Here is a 22,064-nt window from a genome sequence, read left to right as displayed (position 1 = left end):
CTCAAGGTAAAACTTTTATAAGTACTTTTGTCGAAATAATTAAGCACGAAGCAGCTTGTAATTGACCTAATACAGCAGAATAAAGCTCTGATGGAGAAACTTACTTCAGTTATTATTCCATCGACGGATAATTCGAAACTTTCTATTCACTTCGAAAAATATAATGAACATGAAGAACAGTTTGATTCACTTTTAGGAAGATTTGAAAGTTATTTAGATATACAAAATGTTCAACGAGATAAACGTGGAAAAGTTCTCGATACGCCACATATCTCCCCCTCTATCACATGTGCAGTCTATTGGGGGGGGGCGGCGAGTTCTACTAAACCGACGCAAAGTTTGTGGCTGGTTTCTTTGGTTGTAGAGACATTAGGTATTTTTGGAAGCAGACAAGATGAAAAATTAGCAACGCCTTCGCCGGGACTCGAACCTCGGACCTCTGGAATATGCGCCCAGTGTGCAGACCACCACACCACGAAGGCATGCCAAGAAGGCTTCAGAAATACCTTATATGGTAACCTTGTTGTATCAGCAGAAGGTCCGGTGGATGGAACTTCTGGTAAAATCTTTACTTCGGAAGGCGACACAGACTTATCTACCTGGTGGCTAGGCTATTATCTTTGAATAGTTCTGGAACTCCACTCTTATCAGGCTATTTGGAAATCACGAGAGCTGGAGGTAGACGTATGCAGCCCTAATCGTCTATCGTTCTTCCATCACGCATCTGGTCGACAAATTCTTTTATTTGTTTATTATTCAGAGGGTATAAAATTATTTTCCGCGTAATAAATAAATAAAATTTATCCTTTCGTCTTTAATCAAATGGAAAACTTCGGTTTAATAGGGGCTTTGTACATTCACAGTATGTAACTGTCTTATTTATTTATTTATTTATTTTTGTTGTGTCTACTTATCCATCTTTTTCAATCATTTATTGTTAATTTGTCGCAATCTTGTTCAGTCGCCTCCTCGACCTTTGATATTAGCAGTGGCTATATTTTCGACCCTATTTCAGGCACGTGCATTCTAGGCAAAGTATTAGAGACAGTTAAAACTATGAAGCTTTATGTTGACATGCCAACTCCTCAATGAATCGGCCGTTGCTGGAGCAATGACGTGACAAAAACAGCACAGCAAAAACAATGACGTGAAAAATTAAGCCCTGAGGGGGAAATCCTGACACATTTATAATCAAATTATACCCTTAAATGGAAGTTGAAACAATAGTAGTCGTTTAGTATTTAAGATCATTTCGCTTTTCATATTTTCAGGATGAACATGGAGTATAAATTTTTACTGTTACCCCGTCGATCTGCAGGGGAAAGAAATCCTGTCCCTCCTCCAAAATTGTTGCAGATGGAGGATATGCCGATGTGGAAAACCCTTCCTTACGATACAAAGTATCCTCTGCAAAAGGTAGCAAAGGAGGATGAAAAACCATTATCAAAGGAGATTGGAAAATCGGTCTGTATTCATAGAAGAAACATTTTCCTTTATCTTAACTGCTAAAAGAGTTGCTTTTAATTCCTCTACAAAAGATCCATGATAGCATCCTGTGAAATGAATCACTAACAAGCTTATCGTACTCTTCTTTCCAAAGCATATCCTTTTACTCAAAATTGTTAAAAGTATTTGGTACACCAAAATACTCATTTACACTTAAAAAGTTCTCCTTTAAAATATTTCCACAAACCCATAATCATTGCCAGAGTAAAAATTTCGAAAATCTAAAGTAGCATACGAATCCATGTTTTGTAAGGAAAGTATTATTCGTCATAAATTTGATTTAACTTTATAATCCAATGGAATTTCACACTGTAGTCTAGATCTATAAGTTACAAAACTCTACATTAAAAAAATGGTATGGAAATTTGATAAGAAAATAATAGTGTAAAAAAAAAAAAAAAAAAAAAAAAACTGAATTAATGAAATATTCAGTTTATTGAAAGGAAAAGGCAGTCAACGTATATTCTGCAGTATGTCTATTTTTAATGAAAAAGATGTAACGGTCATTAATGAAATTACTTAACAAGATCTCCAAAATAATCTGATTTTATTCGAAAATTTAAAAAAAAAAAAAAAATCTGAAAGGTTTCAGATTTTAAATAACGTCCAAAGGAGCATTTTTTTAACGTCTTGTGTGTTACCTTTGTTTAATAAATATCATGTTCTTTGCACTTAAAACATAAAATTCAGTTCAATAGCAGTGTCGCAAAATAATTTCAACTTCTCTGAAAGTTGCTGTGAAGAAAATTTAGTTATCGAATTTATCTAAATTTATAATCATTATAAATGTTATTTAAATATATAATATACTTAACATTCAATTGTAAACATAAATTTAAATTCTTTTGACAAACGCGTTTATAAAACTATTTAAGCAAGAATTGCTCGTATTGGAGAGCAATCTGTTAAAAGGTATTGTAAAACAAATTCTATGAGATTCATACTTAAAGGTAGTAAAGAAGAGTTTCTAGAATATGTATTGTTGAAATTAAGGGTAAAAAAAGTCTGATAAGTATGAAAAGAATTATTTCCTTACATTTTTATAATAACTCAGTTACAGGTTTTAAATAATATTTAAAAAAAATCATTTTTTTATTCCCTGTCAGAAATATTCATTGGAAGTTAAACACATGGAAATCAGCACCAATATTTAACGTATTTTACTATTAAATTAAAAGGTGCTCTAATTTGAAATAAACCGAACCGAGCATTAATCATAAATTGACTGAGATTTTCGATTTAAAAGATGCCTCAGGAGCTAAAAAATCATCTCATATTTGAGAGGAAGAAGTTCTGTAAATAGAAAAGAAACAATGCGTAATTTTAATATTAAATAAAAAAAATCTGAATGTTTTCAGATTTTATATTACGCCCAGAGGGACTTTTTTAATGTTTTGTGTGTTACCTTTATTTATTAAATATCATGTTCTTTGCACTTAAACCATAAAATTCAATTCAACAGTAATATCGCAAAATAATTTCAAAAATTAGCATATCTTTAGAATTTCCGAATTTAACATTTAAATTAAAATTTTAAATGTAATTGATTCATTTAAAATTTATTTAACTTTAATTTTGCTTTTTACAAATAGTTTGTTAAATTCAAATTTCATTCCTTGCAGCAATGGCGCAAGAGAATTATTTAAATTTAATTTACTATATTCATTTGAAACAATTTAGAATTTCCGATATACAGTCCAGTCTCGCGCGCTAGAGATAAAAATGTTTTTGTTTTCCGTACAGTGTTGCCATATTCGGTGGAAGATTACGTTATTCAGAATTTGATGGCTCTAGGTACCGTTGTTTTATCACAATGCGAGAAATATACATGCATTTATATAGACTCTTCCTTATTTAATTTTTTTAAATATAACACAGGGCGATAATATTTGGTGGCAACAATTTGAAAAGTGAACCGACATTTATAGTGAACCAACGCAAAATGCTAAAAGGAAATTAATATTCCTTCTGGGCTAACGCCATTTAGGCTAAAAAAAAATATGAAAGTTTTTTAGATTTTATATTACCCCCAAAGGAGCGTTTTTTAACGTTTTGTGTGTTAAGTTTATTTTTTCATAAACAAAATAGTATGAATTTAAATTTTCTTTAAAAAAAACCATAAGCTGTAATATGAAGAGTTTCTGTCCGTGTTTCAAGTCGTGACGATCTTAATACTTAAAAACTGTTAATCTAGCTCTAAGACTTAATTTTCAGTCAGGTCCGAAATTTATTATTTGTATTCTGAGATATTTCACGAGTAACACCAGTTATCTTAAAAACATACCGTATTACATCAACATTGCCCCATATTCAGCTTACAAAGAATTTTTTTATGATCATCTACATATTTCACTGAACTGAAACCCACTATTCAGTTTTATCATTTCACGATGCTGATATTAAATTTCAAATGTTTCACAACTTTGAGTTGAATTTCAAATATTTCACAACTTTGCGTTGCAAACGTAGTGATTTATTCGACTTTCTCCTGTGACACAAGCTGATCTTGAAAACTGATTTATTACACCCAGCTGCGTAGACAGAATAATAATAATAAAATAAATAAATAAATAAAAATTTTAAAAAAAAACAGCGTAAATGTACCACAGAATTAAGCATAAATGATAAATTAAGCGGAATAAATAAATTAAAGGATAAAATTTATAATTCAGAAATGATTTAACCGTTGTTATCGATATTACCTCCTGCCTGCTAAAGATATGAAATATAACTCAGGTAGATTTACTAGTCCAAAGGGGTAATTTGCCTTGAAGGACTATTAATTTCTTTTTAGCATTTTGCGTCGAAAACTTTGTAAGGATCTTAAGTTTTACTAACGTTTATTTTATTTTAAATCTTTACTATCACTTCTTATTTTCTACTTCCGGCCGGAATTAAAAGCTTTAACTTATTTATGCGAATTTTTCTGGCGAACGCCAAGTACTTAAGTTGTGGCTTTTTGCCAAGCGAGAGAGAGGAAGGAGTTAGTCGAAGCAGGCCGCTTGCCTTAGCAGTTTTACTCGGTTGCTGGTTGCCTTCCAGGCCAGAGGTTTAATCCTCTTAATAATTTTTAAACGTATTGTAGTGTTAACAGTTCTCTGTACTACATACGGCTTCCTGTTAATATAAGGCTAATCTTCCACGTAGGCCCTTGTTTATTATTCAGAAGTTAAGTTAGAGTTTAGTTAAATATTTTTATATTCTTACGTTCAGACCACAAGTGGTTGGTCTCTGTATTCCGAAGTCCGGAAATTATTGTAAAGAGTGAAAAATAAAGGGTTTCGTATACCCTTCCTGTGTATCTTGTCTACTTCCCACATTTATTGAACATAGCTTTAGTAAGCTCTCTGTTCCGAGTCAGGTTCTTGAATTCCCCAAGCAAGTAAGGAGAAACACAGAACCTGATAACTTTAAAAACTATATCACTTTTCAAATCGTTGCCACCATATATTATCGCCCTGCCTTATATTAAAGAAATTAAATAATAATGAAGAATCTGCATAAATGTATCTACGTTTCTCGCATTGTGATAAAACAACGGTACCTAGAGCTATCAAAATTTGAATTACGTAATCTTCCATAGAATATGGGCATGCAGAAGCCCTAATTTTAATTTGATAATTGTTTTATTATCGATTTCAGATTTTGTAACACTTCAACGAATTTCTGGTTAAAACACTAAACGATTTCAAAGCGAATAATGGCAACACTGTGCGAAATCATTCAGGAGATAAAAATGTATGAAAAAAAAAATTTTATCTCGAGCGCGCAAGACTGTATCGGAAATTCTCAAGATATGCTCATTTTAAAATTATTTTGCGATATTGCTGTTGAACTGAATTTTATGGTTTTTTAAGTGCGAAGAACGTGATATTTAATAAATAAATGTAACACACAAAATGCTAAAAAAAAAACGCCCCTTTGAACTTAATTTAAAATCTGAAGGTCTTTCAGATTTTTTTTTTAAGTTATTTTAAAATATGCGTATCTACAATACGTTTTATGAATCAAATAGTATTAATTAATTTTTTAATGTATATTTTTTCCCGCAGTTTGCACGCTCTGTGAAAATATGGGTAAATGAATGGATTCACATACTATTTTTTTTTTATTTTGCCAAAGAAAGAAGTACCATGAAGACTTCATAAGCATAACTCAAACGTTTTGCTGAAAAAAAAATATCATTTGCGCACTTTTTTTAAACAAATAAGGAAATGCATGCCCGTGCATTCCCTTATTTAGCATCTACGTAAAATTGTACATTCAAATCTTGATGATTGCCACAGCTGGATAATTGTATCAGATTTGTGCATGTGTGTCTAACAAATATAGCAAATATAGAATAACAGAGTCTAACAAATGTAGAGTCTTCTGCAACGGTACTGAACTGTCCGCCAATCTGGGCAGATTGGAAGTAATTTGTCCTATCGATGAATCATGCGTCTTTCTCGGTGCTGATGACTGCTGCATACATGTAAAAAAGTTTAATAACGAGTTGTTCGATCTCACATTTGTCATCAAACAGTTTCTAGCCATCGCACATTGATGTGACAATCTCTAGAATCATAACCGATCTCGCGCTGAAAGGCATTCTGGCACACTGACGATATTACGTTACTGATCATTTTGTATGACGATCATTTGCTGGCTTTTATGCTATTTAGGTACGACGCAGGCTGTAATTAATGTCGCCAATTAATTGACTTGTCAGTTAATTAATAGTGTTACAGGAATTAATACATTCAGTTATATATCTTTGCAGCTGTGGAAAATAAACAGCTTTTCTTACTCTCTGCATTGTTTTTCTTATTCCGAGATAACCTGATAATGGCGCATCATGCAGTTCTTGTAAAATACTTAATCTTAAACTGGCTGAGATAACCGGTCATAATTTATTGTTTTTATTTGTTCCCTTTGAACAAAGCAGAAGGTTTCCAATTACTTTATAGCTCTCGGCCTTACTCCTAATTCCTGTTACGTCATATTGCACAAAGTTATTGTGAGCCTTCAAAAAAACATAAATATTTTTAAGTTCTGGGTTTGCTTCTAGTTTTAAAATGATTGTTTCTTGTGAATCTAAAATTTTTTAAGTGGGCATAGCAAATTTTATTTATTTTCCCTGGTCATTTTATTAATTTTCCCTGGTCAATTTTATTATTTTCCCTGGTTATATCTCTGGTCATCATTTATATCCCCTGGTCATCAGGCAGAAATTCTTGACCAGGCAGAATTTCCTTTCCCCGGGGTATGTCTAATTTTTAAATTATACACTTAATTAATATGTATTAATTATATTATTGGAATTATAAGTCTAGGCTATAAATCCTTCCCAGAATACAGATGTAATATGGCCGCATTGTCGGTGGACACAATAGGAGGTTCCTTGCAGAAATAAACTCTAGATTTCTGAGCAACCAACAGGACTGCTAGTGTTTCTCTCTCGATAGCCGTATAATTTCCCTGTGCTGAATTAATTATTTCGCCAAAGTACTATTTTCATATTACGCAAAAACATCAAGTGGTATCGAAAATGACTACTTGCCAACACACGCAACATAATATAACAATAAATAAGAACTTTTAATATTAACTTAGTTCACACCTCATAATCCATGATTCAATTTTTGCTAATTTACGTAGCATATGTGTGTAAGTAAACACTTCTTACAACTTATATATTGCATTAATTATTTAAACTGCAAAATTATAAATTTAATATCCATTTTTCCCTATTAAGCAGGAATAAGGAAAAAAAACATAACAACTATCTTTCGGTTACTATTTCCACTGTATGATATATGAAAATGTAATCATGAATCGTGATTGAAGTATAGGAAGTGCAACATACTTAAAACTTTAGATTTAATTCTAACTAAATGCTAAGTTTATACTTTAAAAATTTGTTATTCTGGAATAAAATCTAATTTCTTTAAGTTAATCGTTCGTTTTCTTTCCAAATATAAATCAAAAGCATGCTTAATTGATTTTTACGAAAGTAATAAAGAGGTAAAAGAGTGAAATTAAAATTCAGTATCTGATTATTCTGCTTTCTTGTTTATGGTTCATGCATGTAGAGTTGTTGTCAAAAAAACTTGTCTATTTTCCTCCATCAGCTTTACAATGAGTACCCCAATAAGGACTTCGATCTAAGAGTGGCCGAGAATCCTATCCTGCCATCTATCTCATATAACTCTTTGCATGACCCTCATTTGCAGCATTTCTTCCAATCAACTCTACGCTATAGAAATTTAGTCAAGAGAGGATTCGTATCAAAAGATGGTAAAGTCAGATTTCATTTGGCGCAGTTCAATCAGTATCGAATGTACCTGTACCACTTGTGGGTCATGCAAGTCAATCAGCTGCGTCGGAATCAGGTAAGTATGCATTCAATTTCTACTGAAGAGTAAAAGACCTTATACAATAAAGCTTCAAATATTGGAACTTATTGGGATTATAGTCCATCTACATCAGAGGTGCCCAACGGGCATCTTGATCTCCCTAGGGACCGATGATACTTTAAGGGGTTCATTTATTTATTTTAAAGGGCTCATTTATTTTAAAGGGAATGTGATAATCAGGACTCAGTGGGGATCTACAGCTGAATTATGCACCGGAAATGAACCAGCATGATGAAAAAAGAAATGTTACTAAAATTAGTAACATATAAATTAAATTAAAAAATTTTGGTGCAACTTTGGTAGACGGTTGCACGGAATTTTGGAGATTTACGTTGGCGCGGTCAGCCATCTTGAAAAACTCTGTTTTTACTTATTTTACTCATAGTAAAGTATTCGAAACTTTAAAAACATAAATATCGTTAAAAATAATGGATTAATTATTTGTTGAAAATGTCGTTTTTTAAGATGGCAGGCAAATGTAAATAAATACATTTACTATGAGTATAAAATACTTAAGTAAGGTTAAATTATTACTTTCATATAGCAAAGAAATATAATAAAAACACCGCTATAAAAACATTGCGCCAACGTTTAACTGAATTAAAATATTACTTAAATTGAAGGTGCTACTTTGGTAGACGGTTGCACGGATTTTGGCGATTTTTTGGCGATTTTTTTTTGGCGAGCGATACGATTTATGGTAAACCCATTGCTGGACAAGTTATTTATGGTAAACGATACTTTGTTGTCATTTTATTTAAAAAATAATGCGTTTTATTATGCATAAATTCTGTGTTTTAAATATTATTTATGACTTCTAAATAATAAAAATGAATTTAATTTTGCATTTTTATTTGAAATAAAAATTTTATTATTTATGATATTTTATGGAATTTTATGTTGTGAATGATGTAATGAATGACGTCAGATTATTTTAAAAGTAAATGGTTTTAATATCTATAAATTTAATCGAATGTTTTAATTATTATTTATGGCTGTTAAATATTAAAATACAGTTTAATTTTGCATTTTTTAAATATGATTTTATTATGAATGATTATTTAAATAATTTTAATTCTATGCGTGATGTAATCAGCTTTCTGATTGGTTACTGAATATTTGTGCATTACCGCGCCATTTTAAAATTTTATTATTCATCTCTTCGAATTCCTCAGATTCCAAAGCGAATGGATGTGTCCGTTTCGAAGATGAATGTTGTTATTGGTAATTACCAAGAATTATTGGTATCGGAATAAAAAAATTGCCGTTTGAGACCTTATTTAGGCCACTCTGGCTTTCCTTATCAAAGATTTGTTTACAAATTGTTACAAGGGTCAGAGGAAATTTATTTTAAATTTTTGGAGGAAACCTCGCTAATTGCTACTTCAATGAAGGGCGAGAGATGTGGATCACAGATGAAGATAGTTTTTTTTTCTGATACATATCAATATACGACAGGTAAAATACTTTAAAAAATGTAAGTAGATATTTTCTTTTTACTTTATAATTGTATACATAATTTTTATTAAAAAATTAATACACTGTTTTAAAAAATTCCCGAGATATTTATTGCCACATATGTTTAATGTTAAATAATTATATCCTATAAAACTTATTTTAAAGGATTTGAATTTAAGTAATTGAAAAATTTTAATTCCTTTAAACGTTCGTATGATGTTTTTAATTTAATATTCAATTTAAGTAATATTTTATTCCAATTAAATGTTGGCGCAATGTTTTTATTCTATTATACGAAAGTAATAATTTAACCTTACTTTAGCATTTTATACTCTTAGTAAATGTATTTATTTACATTTGCCAGCCATCTTAATAAAAACAAGGTTTTCAACAAAAAATTAATTCATTTTTTTAACGATATTTACTTTTTTAAAGTTTCGAATACTTTATATGCGTGAAATACGTAAAAACAGCTTTTTTCAAGATGTCTGACGACTGTAAAAACCGCGTCAACAATTGCGCCAATGTAAATCGCCAAAAATCTGTGCAACAGTCTACCAAAGTAGCACCAAATTGAATATCGAATTAAAAACATCATACCAACTTTTAAACGAGTTAAAATATTACTTAAATTGAATATCGACTTAAAAACATTATTCCAACATTTAAAAGAATTAAAATATTACTTAAATTCAAATCCTTTAAAATAAGTTTTATAGGATAATTATTTAACATTAAAACATATGTGGGAATAAATATCTCGGCAATCTTTGAAAACATTGTATTAATTATTTTAATAAAAATTGAAGTATACAATTATAAAGTAAAAGAAAAATATATACTGTGTAAAATATGTGTGTAGTATGTGTAAGTATGTAAAATGGAAAATGAGAAACAGACTGAATATTTTTGAACGAGGTGATTTAGAAACTAAATTAAGCAATTTTGTACCTAACATTAAAAAAAAAAGTATTGCATCAACATAACTCGCGCAGCTATCACATTAATTAAACATGAACTTTTGTGCAATTAAAATTTCTGATATGTTTCTGAAAACTTGTTTGTACTTTTAAAATTGAGGATGATGATGATAATAATAATAATATAAAAATAATTAAGCGTAAAATCTAATAAACCATTTTTTCGAAACTTTTGTTTATATTCTTGATCTAATTGTTATGGTTAGTTTATTGAGGTGTAATTATTTATATTGTTGCGAAATGTCCAGCTGCCGGTTTAGGGTTGCCAGAAAGTGATAGGGAAAGGCATGATTGCCAGATTTGGCGAGTAATTGCCCATTTGGCGTCAAAATTGGCGATATGTTATAGATGGAGCGAGAACATTCTAGAACGAATTCTCACCAGTTTTTCCCAGAATCAAAGACATTCAAATTCAAAACAATATTCTCAAAGACAGGTGAAAAGCTATACGCGGATCGCCCCTCTTCCCCCAATCTATGGATAAAACTTTTTTGTACAAGTTATACATTTTCTCGCGAATTCCATAAACGCGAAAAGTTTGTTTAGAAGTCTCCTTCTCCATATTCTGTCGTACGCTTCCTGAAAATCAAGAAAGACAGCCAAAGACTTTCTCCCTGAATTGAAACCGGTTTTAATTTTGTGAACCAACTTCAAAATTGAATTAATTGAATGGAATTAACAATTTTTTTTTAATTGCAAATAGTGTTTAACTGTTTTATCTGCAACCGCAAATCTTTTAAACTTGTTTTACCGTATTTCCGATTTTAGATTTTTCTGTATTTTACAATTTTTGATGAAGATGTTTTGAATTTTATGTATGTTGTCCTGCAGTGAAGTGAGAACTGAACTGAATGAGAAATATATCTCTTATGAAATTCGAGGAAATAAATTTAACTGCAGCAAAAAATGTATATAATTTAATGAGCCGTACAAGGATGTCCACATCAATGTTGTCCACATCAGGCGCACATTTGGTATCCACATCAGATATTTTCATTTTAGCTTCAAGTAAACTACTCGTTGTATCTTTGTTATTACATTCAATTTCCAAAACCGAATATTCAAAGTAATTTCGTTATTCTCTGAATGACGTTCAGGTATTTTTTATTGCTTGCATTTTAATAATGATTAAAAATTTCATTATTGATAACATGCAATTGAGACTAAAAAACAGAAACTAAAATGCAATTAAAAAAAAAGGTTTTCGTATAATACGTATTTATTTAAAATGAATGTGATAATTAATGCACTATAAACAGAAAAATAATTCCTCGTATACTTTAATGGAAGTAATAGAATAAATAATTCTATTTACAAAATCCATCTGATGTTGTATATCGCGAATAATAAATACAGAATTTGTGAATTTAATTGCATTGTCAAACTTATAAGCCATTATCATATTAAATTTATCATGGGCACCCCACATTTTTATTATTCGTGAAATAAAATTAGAGATAAAGTTTATAAATAAAATTATTTAATCTATCATTCCCATTAAACTATATTATTAATCATTTTTCTACTTTCAGTGGATGATTAGTTATCACATCCATTTTAAAGAAAAAGGTTTATGGTATAAAAATTTTTCTTTTTAAAATTATATTTCACTAAATGTTTCGGGAATTTAACAATAAGGTGGGTTAATCAAACTTTATTCGATGCGGTATTGAACTAAAACTTGTAGTTTTGCTGGGTCATATTTATAGGAATTAGTTAGTTGTTCCTGCTATGAAACGTTTGAACCTAACTTTTGTGTTAAGAATAAAGAGAGTGTTCACACATTTTATTTAATTTTAATTTAAGAGGAATCGTTTAATTAATGTTGAAAGTGTAAAGAGTATTATTTAGAGTTCGAACAAATAGTTCTGCATCGTGATTTGCATGACAGAAGGTCTTTTTGTAAAAATTCGTTAAAACATCTATTACTTCCTATTCCCTTCCACTAATTTCCAGAGCCTATATTCTGATGAGTTTGCGCTTAGAAAGAACTGTTTTCAAGAGACCCAAAGGCACAAATAGCCCATGGATGAAACGTCAGGGGACCTCTCAGGAATTTGTTGAAAAGTTTATATGCAATAACAGTACCAGTCTTAATTTTTTCAAGGAATGCAATGGTACTTTTCGGAGTATGACTTGCTTTTTTGTCTTGATGAAGTTACCCTCTTTGGAAGTCATTGAGATAAAGACATGGAATTTCTTCTGTAAATATCGTATGCATATTTTTCTCTTGATAATACGTTGGGTTGATTTTAATCTTTTCCGAGTTCTTATTTTTTAATTTCTCATTGGAAGAGAATCCTGCGGATTTGCATCCTTACTTTGCACTGATGGAACCAAATTTGTAATTTTTTTTTTCCTATTCGTTTTCGATAATCAATAAAATATTTTTTACGTAAACCATGATATAGACTTCATGAAGTGTCTCAATATATTTCTGTTAATCTCCTACTAAATAGTTTTCATGCAGTGTTCTACAAATTATTCAGCGTTGAGCTACATGCCTCGGCGAAAGCTGAACATTATGCTTTTTTTTATAAATATTGGTTTATAACTTTAATTATTGTTGCTACAGATGTATTTAAAGCCTTTGAAATTGATTTCTGAGTCAGCAGATTTTTACTTGTTAGCAATGTTTTAACTTTAGAAAGTAGTTCGTTTTAGTAGTTCGTGCCTTTTTCGGGTATTGATTTGGCGTTTTTTTCCCATGCAGACGTAATGACTGAAGGTTTCTCCCTTTCCGATTAATAATGTTTCTTATTTTGTACTTAGAAATTTTAATGGCAGACGTTTTACTACGTTTTTGAATTATGAAGTAGTAATCTCTCTTTGGGAAGCGCAAAAATTTATCCTTCAATCTGCAGCTTGTTTGCATGCGCCATTTTGAAAGAATAAATTTAAAAATAGTAGACGACATTTCTCATTTCACATAACAGGCTGCTGCGAATAATTTTTATTCCAAAACACTTTTTTTAATTCTTTATCAAAACCGTTCAAAAAATGTGTAAATGCTCTTTGTATTATCCAGAGCCACAATAAAATTTTATTTTTGTCTGATTATTTATTGCAGGTGTGCGAAGAAAAGAAGCGCGTGAAAAGTGTTCTAGAAGCGCACGATAGCAAGGATATACTCTGTGAGAAAGTGTTGAATAAATAGTAAGTACAGTCAAGGAAATGGGGATTTTATTGCTACTTTATAACATCTAAAGATGTCTAACTACGTACTTAACTTTGTTGCACTTCACGCCTAACCTTTAAATGTTAACTCGCGTAGTTGGTAAATTATCGCCTCTATTAATGTTTAATATGGACACAGCATACAAACATACAGCTCAAAGTGTAAAGCTTAATGTAATACTTGATTCCTCACAACTGGTACAATGGTACGGAAATAATACAAAATATTTGATTCAATTTCTTGTTGATAGCAGCCCGCTGTAAATCTATAATGTATTGGCTGACTTACAATTCGAGCAAGCTCAACGCGAAGCTCAACATTGTTTGGACCGGAAGGAGGTCAATTAACTTTTTACTTTTACCAAGCGTGACCAGCGTCAGGCGTTCAAAGCTTCTACTTGGATTTGGATGACTCACTAGGCAAGCCGTAGCACAGTCGTCATACTTCTACTCAGAAAATCACAGGTTACGATTTCCATCTATCTTTAACCTACGCCGCTTGCATTAAAATTTCCATAATCCTTTGAACTGAGCGAGAATGTGACGAAACAAGGCTTAGGTAGGAATCAACATAACTATTAGTGAAATATGAATAAAATATCACGCTTACGCTGTTAAGTGTGTAATTCTAAGCTAAGTAGTCTAAAATATCCTTCTACTGCATTTTACTTTATTGCTTATTATCAATTTATTCCTATTTATCAATTTTTATATAATTTTTTCATATAAGCCTTATCCGAACAACGGTACCATTTCTAGAAAACTTACAAGAGGAATCGTTTCATCTCCCACTTATTCATTTAAAAGGGATTTTGCTGTATCTGTTTTTATTTAGATTTTGGTAGGTTTCTTTCGATGAGGTTGCTAGGTATATTTTAATTTTATAACAGTTAGTTTAATTTAGTTAACCTTTCCTATCTTGCCTCGTTTCAACTTACAACTCCCTACCAGAATGAGGTTTTAGAATCGCGTTGAATGCAAATGAGTAAGAGATAGTATTAAAGGAAAGTTCAACTGACTTCGAGAGATAGAGAGAGAGTTAGGAATCCTGAGTAGCCCCCGTTTTCCTTTGGGCTACGTCTCTCTAAGCTGCTGTCACGCTCAGCTGTATTATTACGTACCTTTTGATAGTTCGCCGACTAGTTTAGATTCCGGCCCAACTACGTTAGAACTGTGTTGGCCTCGCCTAAATCTCTTAGTTAGTCATAGTTAATTCTTATTTCTTACCTTTGAGTTTAAGCCCAAGTGGAGAATTTGCTGTAAGCCCGAAGAAAGCGACCGACTATTAATCTTGAGTGAATAAGGGTAATTAACCCTTCTTGAGTTTACGATATCTGTCCTTCAAACTGAGCGATAATTCGCTTAACAGTTTACTAAATTCCTCGGCACTTCATTTAGCAGAATAAAAGTGAGGAATTCTACAAGGTGTATGTAAAATGCAACAGTTCTAATAACAATTATTTTGCTTACTTATATTATGTACACTCTGAATTAATGAAATTATTGCACATGGAAGAAACCGTTCATGACACGAATCTGCAAAAGGCGAGGCTGGGATTGCTGCAAAAAGAAAATAAAATGTAATTACGCCGAGGGCGAGAAAGCTGTGATATGAATTTCAAGTACCATACAAAGAGTTGTATGTACCGTATTTCGTAGTGTAGTTTTTCGCTACGTCAGGTTTTGAAAATTTAAAAAATATTCGCCTAATATTCTCCTTTCTCAATGCGTTCAGAAAACGAGCTACCCTAAATTTTATAATGGATCCGTCCACGTAGTGATTGTTATCATCTTCTTAACAAAGACAAAAACTCGCAAACTACCTGCGAATAAAAAAACACGCTAAATCTTTCTTGGAAATCGGAGATTATCACTTGTTAATCGAATCTACGACTTCCACACCTTTTGGTCCCATAAATTGCAGCTCCTAAAGCATTCAAAAGTGTGGAAAAACGGGAAAACACTGTATATTAAGGAATGCGCATGTAATATGGGGAAGAAAAAAACAAATTCCATCTTCTTTAATCTATCTATCAGAAGCGAAGCTCGAATCCGCTACAAACGAGTGCGACCCTGCGTTATACCGCTCGTCTGATCCTTCCAGTGCAGAAACAGATATCATTCAGGTTCTGAAAATTTAATCATCAACTGAATGGATTGAAATCTTACTGTTAACTTTTCAATAATGGTTTTAACTTTCTTAAGTTATAGCATATAAGTAAGTGAAATGATAAGCATAATTTGTTGAAGGATATTTAAAACATGTTGATCTTGCTATTTAAAACATCTTGATATTAATCTTGAAAAATTTCGAATATTGAGTTGAATTACTCATGGGTGCCTAGGTTTTTCTGAAGTATTCACTATAACTGGAACTAAAGATTAGAATTTTCAGCCATTTTTTAATTCAGAAGGGCCAGGAAATTTTCATTAGTCATACTGAGGGTGGATTTTTCTGTTTCATCTAGTTTCTGGATCTTTGCAAATCTTTTTCTTGGCACTTGGAGCAAACTTGATCTGAATTAACGTGATCTCCTACAATTTAGGTTAAAATAACATGCCGTATAATGATTATTGGAGAAGTCAAACAACAGGAATCAGCTTATATTTGTAAATTTTTCAGGACTAGTTTCGATGGTTTAACTACAGAAACATCAAAACTAGTCCTGTAAAATTTACAAATATAGCGCTGATTCTTGTTGTTGGATTTCTCCAATAACGTGATCTCGTTGACAAAATATGTATTTAGACTTTTCTTCTGGTTTTAAGTTATAATCCGAGCGTCTATGGTTTTTACCGCATTTACAGCATCTTTGTTCATTGAAACATCAATGCTGAGTGTGTGGATTTGATGAATAAGCGAAATCGAAACTGATCAGCCAGAGCATTTCATAAGTGAAATAAATGCTTATTTTGCTCTTAAAAGAAACATCATATTTAATTTTACAGTTTTCATTCTTGTTTGCAACATGTTACTTATTTTACATAAAAATATAACAAACTTTTAAGAAATAAAGCTTACGCAACGCTTATCAAGGAACGTTCGAAGTAACGACGTTTTCAGCTCGACTCGTTGTTGCCACACGGCGAATCTTAATAACTTTTCAAAACATTACATCATGTTGCCACTTAGGAAATATTAATAATTGTATAAAAACATTAAATTATGTTCCACTACAAGTGTGCCTTAAGCACTGGCACTGGTAGCACTGGGTGAGGAGTTTGGGTTTCTTTTGAAATGGTTTCGATAGTCACATTATAGCTGACAATATTGTTTACTTCTTCCCTTCTTTAGAATTATCGCGTCCTATGAAATGTGCTGGTAGTTTAATTATAGAATCGTCTGTTCTCCTTATTAACTGCTTAACTATAGAACTGGAAATTTTCTATCCTTGAGATTCTGAAAAATTGCTTCTTCGGAGAGGGATTTCGATTAGTTTTTAATAATTGCTTTAGTTGTTTCTCATTGTCCAGTTGGTAAATACGAAAATTAATTTTACTTTGTTACATGTAATTAACAATTTTCCCATTCCCAATTTTCCTATTAATTTCGTATACAGAAAGATATATTTGCCTCTCATCTGAGCTTCACATTCCTACTTGCACATTTTGCTTATAATTTGGAAGGAAAAGCCAACCAATGTCGTCCTGGAATATTACAATAGGCCGAATTTTACTGTTACTTTCATCTTCGAGTGAATTTGCTCAGCTGTTTCGGTAGCATTACTTAAATCTTGGTATAGTTTTTCAAACTGATTTTCTTGTGAAATTTCCTTTCATTATCATGGTCGGGTTGTTTGCACGTTTTATTTGGGATTTTCCAATTTTCATCAGGAGTTTTAGTTTCTTCAGGAACAGATTCTTTAGATTTTGTGGGTTCTTTACTTTCGGCAAATCTTTAGATTATGGCTTGGAGTAAAATGCAGAAGGGCAGTAAAATCAGCTTCTGGTTTCTTTTGATGCTCTTCAAGTAAGTACTTAAATTTATCAATTCTGACATCTTGTATTAATTCAGATGGTGAAGATCCTTCAATGAGGGTTTCTGAAGATGACGCTTTTTCTTCATTTTTTGACCTTTCTGGGGCTTCTGAGTCTGATCTTAGATTTTTAAAGAAATCAAATAGTGAACTTTTCTTAACGCTACACCTGATGGAATGCTCCGTATAATCCGATTCATCTATTGAATAGTAATAGTGCTGCATAAGCCATTTGCTCTGAATATCCGGAGATTAGGCCATGACGAGTAAGTAAAAGCTCATTTTTCAGAGGAGAATGACAGAAGTAGCAGAATGCGTGCATTACGGAATAACGCCAACCTTCAAATGACTGTATGAAATCTTTCTCTTCTAATTGCTGAACTTCATGCCAACCTAATACAAGAACTCACCAATCACAGCTAAGCAAACACGAAATGGCATCTAAAATTTCACTGAGCCAGCTTCACATTCACCTGCTGTAATTATTTATGGCTGATTTGAGATCTAAGGAGTAACAGAGACAACAATAAGAACACGAGAGATTCCAAGTTATGGGGATATAGAAATGAAGGCAGCTTATTAGATACTGTAATATTAATATTATTGTGTAGTCTTATTGGAATGTAAGTTTTTTTTAAAGAAATAATATTGGATAGGTTCCTGTACAGTTTATCTATGACTAACTTTTATTTACTATATTCTTATTATAACCTCTCCTCTGAAAATTAAATTATTCGCATAACTACCGCTCTCGATTTTCGAAAGATAAAATCATTTAAAAGCAAAAGAGAAAAAAAACGAGGTGATACGGTAAATATAATTAATACGTATATAATGAACATTTTGTAGGATATTCCTTTTTATTACCGGCTAAACGAAATCTATTGCCTGGGCCCAAGCTTATTCTTCCCTCCTCCCCCACGTAGATCCTTTATTTTAAACTAGTTTTCTGTTTGTGCAGAATTTGGCCTCCAGAATAGAAAAATCCCAGCGATTAGGTCTTTTACCATATTGAGCTTCGTCTTATGTACATTCCGTGGCATTTTTCTAATGCATGATGATAACATTTTAGAAACCTGAGCAGTTTTATGGAGAGAAACTATCAGGTTCAATGTTCCGCCTTACTTTCTTTGGGAACATGCAAGGACCTGACTCGGAACAGGGAGCTTAGTAAAGCTATGTTCAATAAATGTGGGAAGTAGACAAGATACACAGGAAGGGTATACGAAACCCTTTATTTTTCACTCTTTACAATAATTTCCGTACTTCGGAATACAGAGACCAACTACTTGTGGTCTGAACGTAAGAATATAAAAATATTTAACTAAACTCTAACTTAACTTTTGAATAATAAACAAGGGCCTACGTGGAAGATTAGCCTTATATTAACAGGAAGCCGTATGTAGTACAGAGAACTGTTAACACTACAATACGTTTAAAAATTATCACGAGGATTAAACCTCTGGCCTGGAAGGCAACCAGCAACCGAGTAAAACTGCTAAGGCAAGCGGTCTGCTTCGACTAACTCCTTCCTCTCTCACGCTTGGCAAAAAGCCACAACTTAAGTACTTGGTGTTCGCCAGACGAATTCGCATAAATAAGTTAAAGCTTTTAATTCTGGCCGGAAGTAGAAAATAAGAAGTGATAGTAAAGATTTAAAATAAAAATAAACGTTAGTAAAACTTAAGATCCTTACAAAACGAGAGAAAGCAGCTATGCCGTCGCACGAAATTCGAACCACGAATCTTCCAGACGTTAGCTCGATGTACACTATCTGTCTATCTTTAAATTTTGAACTCTCGCCAGTTCAAAGAAGAATACCCCGGGTAGATAATTTTAAATGCTGTGCTGAAATTGCCGAAACAAGTGATCAGCCATCCGGTCAGCATCTGTAGCCGTAAGGCTGACATCATTAACATTGGTTAAACCGCTCGACTGGAAATTTGGTTAAGCTCCTCAAAGAGGCCACAGGTCCTTTTTTAAACATATAAAGTAGTAGGTTAAGGAAGGGAAACATGCAAATGGAATGATGAATAAACATATGCAAATGGAACATAATATAAAATAACTAGAATAAATAATAACTTTAAATAATAACTAGAATAAATAACTAATATACTAATAACTAATATAATAAATGAATCAATAAACATATGCAAATGGATGGATGGAAAAAAGACTTGATATAATTTTCTCTTGCTCTTTATATATGTAGATAGGACATATTATAATCTTTATCTGCTCTTAAATATTTGAGAATTCATTTATACAATCATATACATTTATACATATACATTTATACATATCATACATTTATACATATCGATTATTTATAGTCATCGTGCCTTCGTTTCCAATAATATATTTCGTAATTTACTGAAGTGTAGACACATCTTGTATTTCAGAATAAATCTTTCCATGGAATTTTCGTTGCAAATCTTGGTACATGCTTTGCTCTAATAATTGAAAATAATGGACATTGCAAAATATAATAGCTAGCATTTGCTAGATGTGCTAGTGTTTTGAGCCCACATCTTACATTTCCTTTTAATAATCGCTGGAAATAAGATGGAAACTTTCCATGATTTGTTGCTAATTGTACAAGCAGGAAATTTATTTTTATTCTTTTTAGGGATACTTGTGGGAGGTATTCGTGATTTAATCTTCCTATACCTGCCTTGTTCAATATTTTTTGTCATTTTATTAAAACGTGTTTAAAAATTTTATTCTTGATAGGAAATCTTGAAATAGGAAGATGGATATCAATCATATCTACCACCATGAACCACCATGAACATACCACCATGAACGTCTGCAAGTGAGAATGAAATAATCTCATACAATTTAATAGAGGGCATGAAAAGACGATGCAGAAATCTAGCTTTACAATAATAATTTTTAAAATCCTCTTTTATATTTTAAAAAATTTTTAGTCAATATTTTCGTTAAGATCAACAATTTCTTCATTAAGATATACTTTTAAATTTCTTTTTTTTTTTTTTTTTTTTTTTTTTTCTTTTTTTAGTGGATGGAAGTAATTTCTTTGTTTATAGCGACGATCACACATTTTATTCCTTTGTTAATTTTCTATTCCACAGCCGTTAACGTTTTTTTTTTCTTTTAAATTACGTTTGTAATACCCTCATTCAATTCACTTCACTAAAGCCATCATTTATTATTTATTATTATTATTTTTTTACTTCGATTGCATTTACAACTATAGTAATCACTGAAGTTTCATTTCTTTTTGTCGTAGAAGCGGCAATAAAACATTTCATTTCCTCTGTTATATTAGGAGTCGAGTCTTTGCAAGGCCAGTCCGTTCCTTTTTCACCCGTGACTAACATTTATATTCGTCTCTTGACTGTTATCTTTTGTTGTGATTTCTTAATTTTTAACCACATGCATTCAAGTATATTCCTCTCTGATCCCGAAGCATTGATATTTGTTGCGTCTCAGATAACAACCAAGAAAGCAGTGTCGAAGAACTGACTGAAATGAACATTAAGTATCGGTCCAACTTTCGAATACCGGCGAACAGGCAGGCTCCATGGGTGTTTTCGTGATTTTACGCATGTGTATACTGTATGGAGTATCTTCTGGATGCATATGTGAATAAAGCGGGCGCAGCCCGCGCAAAGCCGCATAACACTGATAGTTTGGTCGAACTTTCGAATCCTGGCAAACGGGCTGGCTGCATGAGTGTTTTCTTTATTTTCTGCATGTCAAATGCGTATGCAGTATCTTCTGCATGCAGACGTTAATAAAGCGGGCGCAGACCGCGCAAAACCGCTGAAACCTGGTAGTTCGGTCCAACATTCGAATCCCGGCAACCTGGATGACTGCATGCGTGTTTTCGTGATTTTCCGCATGTGTAACGTGTATGCAGTGTCTTTTAGATGCATACGCGAATAAAGCGGGTAAAATAGCTGAACACTGGTAATTCGGTCCAACTTTCGAATAAAGGCCAACGGCCTGGCTGTATGGGTGTTTTCGTGATTTTCCGCATGTGTATCGTGTATGCAGTATATTTTGGATGCATAATTTAATAAAGCGGGCGCTGCCCGCGCAAAACGGCTGGACAATGTTAATTCGTTCCAACTTTCGAATCCCGAAAATTTGCGGGCTGGCTGCATGGGTGTTTTCGTGATTTTACGCATGTGTATCGTGTATGCAGTATATTCTGGATGCAAACTTTAATAAAGCGGGCGCAGCCCGCACAAAACCGCTGGACACCGGTAGTTCGTTCCAACTTTCGAATACCAGCGAAATTACATTAGGAACTCTTATACACACGAACAATGAATAGCGGCAAAGGCGCTGAACACTGGTGGTTCGGACCAAATTTAAAATCACCGTGAGCGGGCTGGCTGCATGGGTGTTTTCGTGATTTCCCACATATGCATAATGTATGCAGTATCTTCTGGATGCATAACTGAATAAACCGGGCGCAGCCCCCGCAAAACCGCTGAACACTGGTAGTTGGATCCAACTTTCGAATCCCGGCGAGCGGGCTGCCTACATCGGTGTTTTCGTGATTTTCTGCATGTGTAACGTGTATGCAGTGA

At 32.4% G+C, this 22,064-nt stretch overlaps 1 protein-coding gene across 1 annotated transcript in view; it reads left to right on the top strand.

Moving 5' to 3' along the window:
- The first annotated feature begins 1,278 nt into the window (after positions 1-1,278).
- LOC118186593 (uncharacterized) overlaps positions 1,279-22,064 on the top strand; it is a 28,205-nt gene continuing 7,419 nt past the window's right edge. The window contains exons 1-3 of the mRNA XM_085814318.1: positions 1,279-1,464; positions 7,620-7,880; positions 13,413-13,498. Of these exons, the coding sequence (XP_085670444.1) occupies positions 1,279-1,464; positions 7,620-7,880; positions 13,413-13,498 (533 nt within the window). The remainder of the gene's footprint in view (positions 1,465-7,619; positions 7,881-13,412; positions 13,499-22,064) is intronic.

The sequence above is a fragment of the Stegodyphus dumicola genome, chromosome 4 (genome assembly GCF_044657685.1).
Source record: "Stegodyphus dumicola isolate Sdum_Otavi_A_Nest chromosome 4, ASM4465768v1".
Classification (NCBI taxonomy): domain Eukaryota; kingdom Metazoa; phylum Arthropoda; class Arachnida; order Araneae; family Eresidae; genus Stegodyphus; species Stegodyphus dumicola.
Note: the sequence above shows the minus strand (reverse complement) of the source record. Positions and strands in the feature narration are given on the sequence as shown.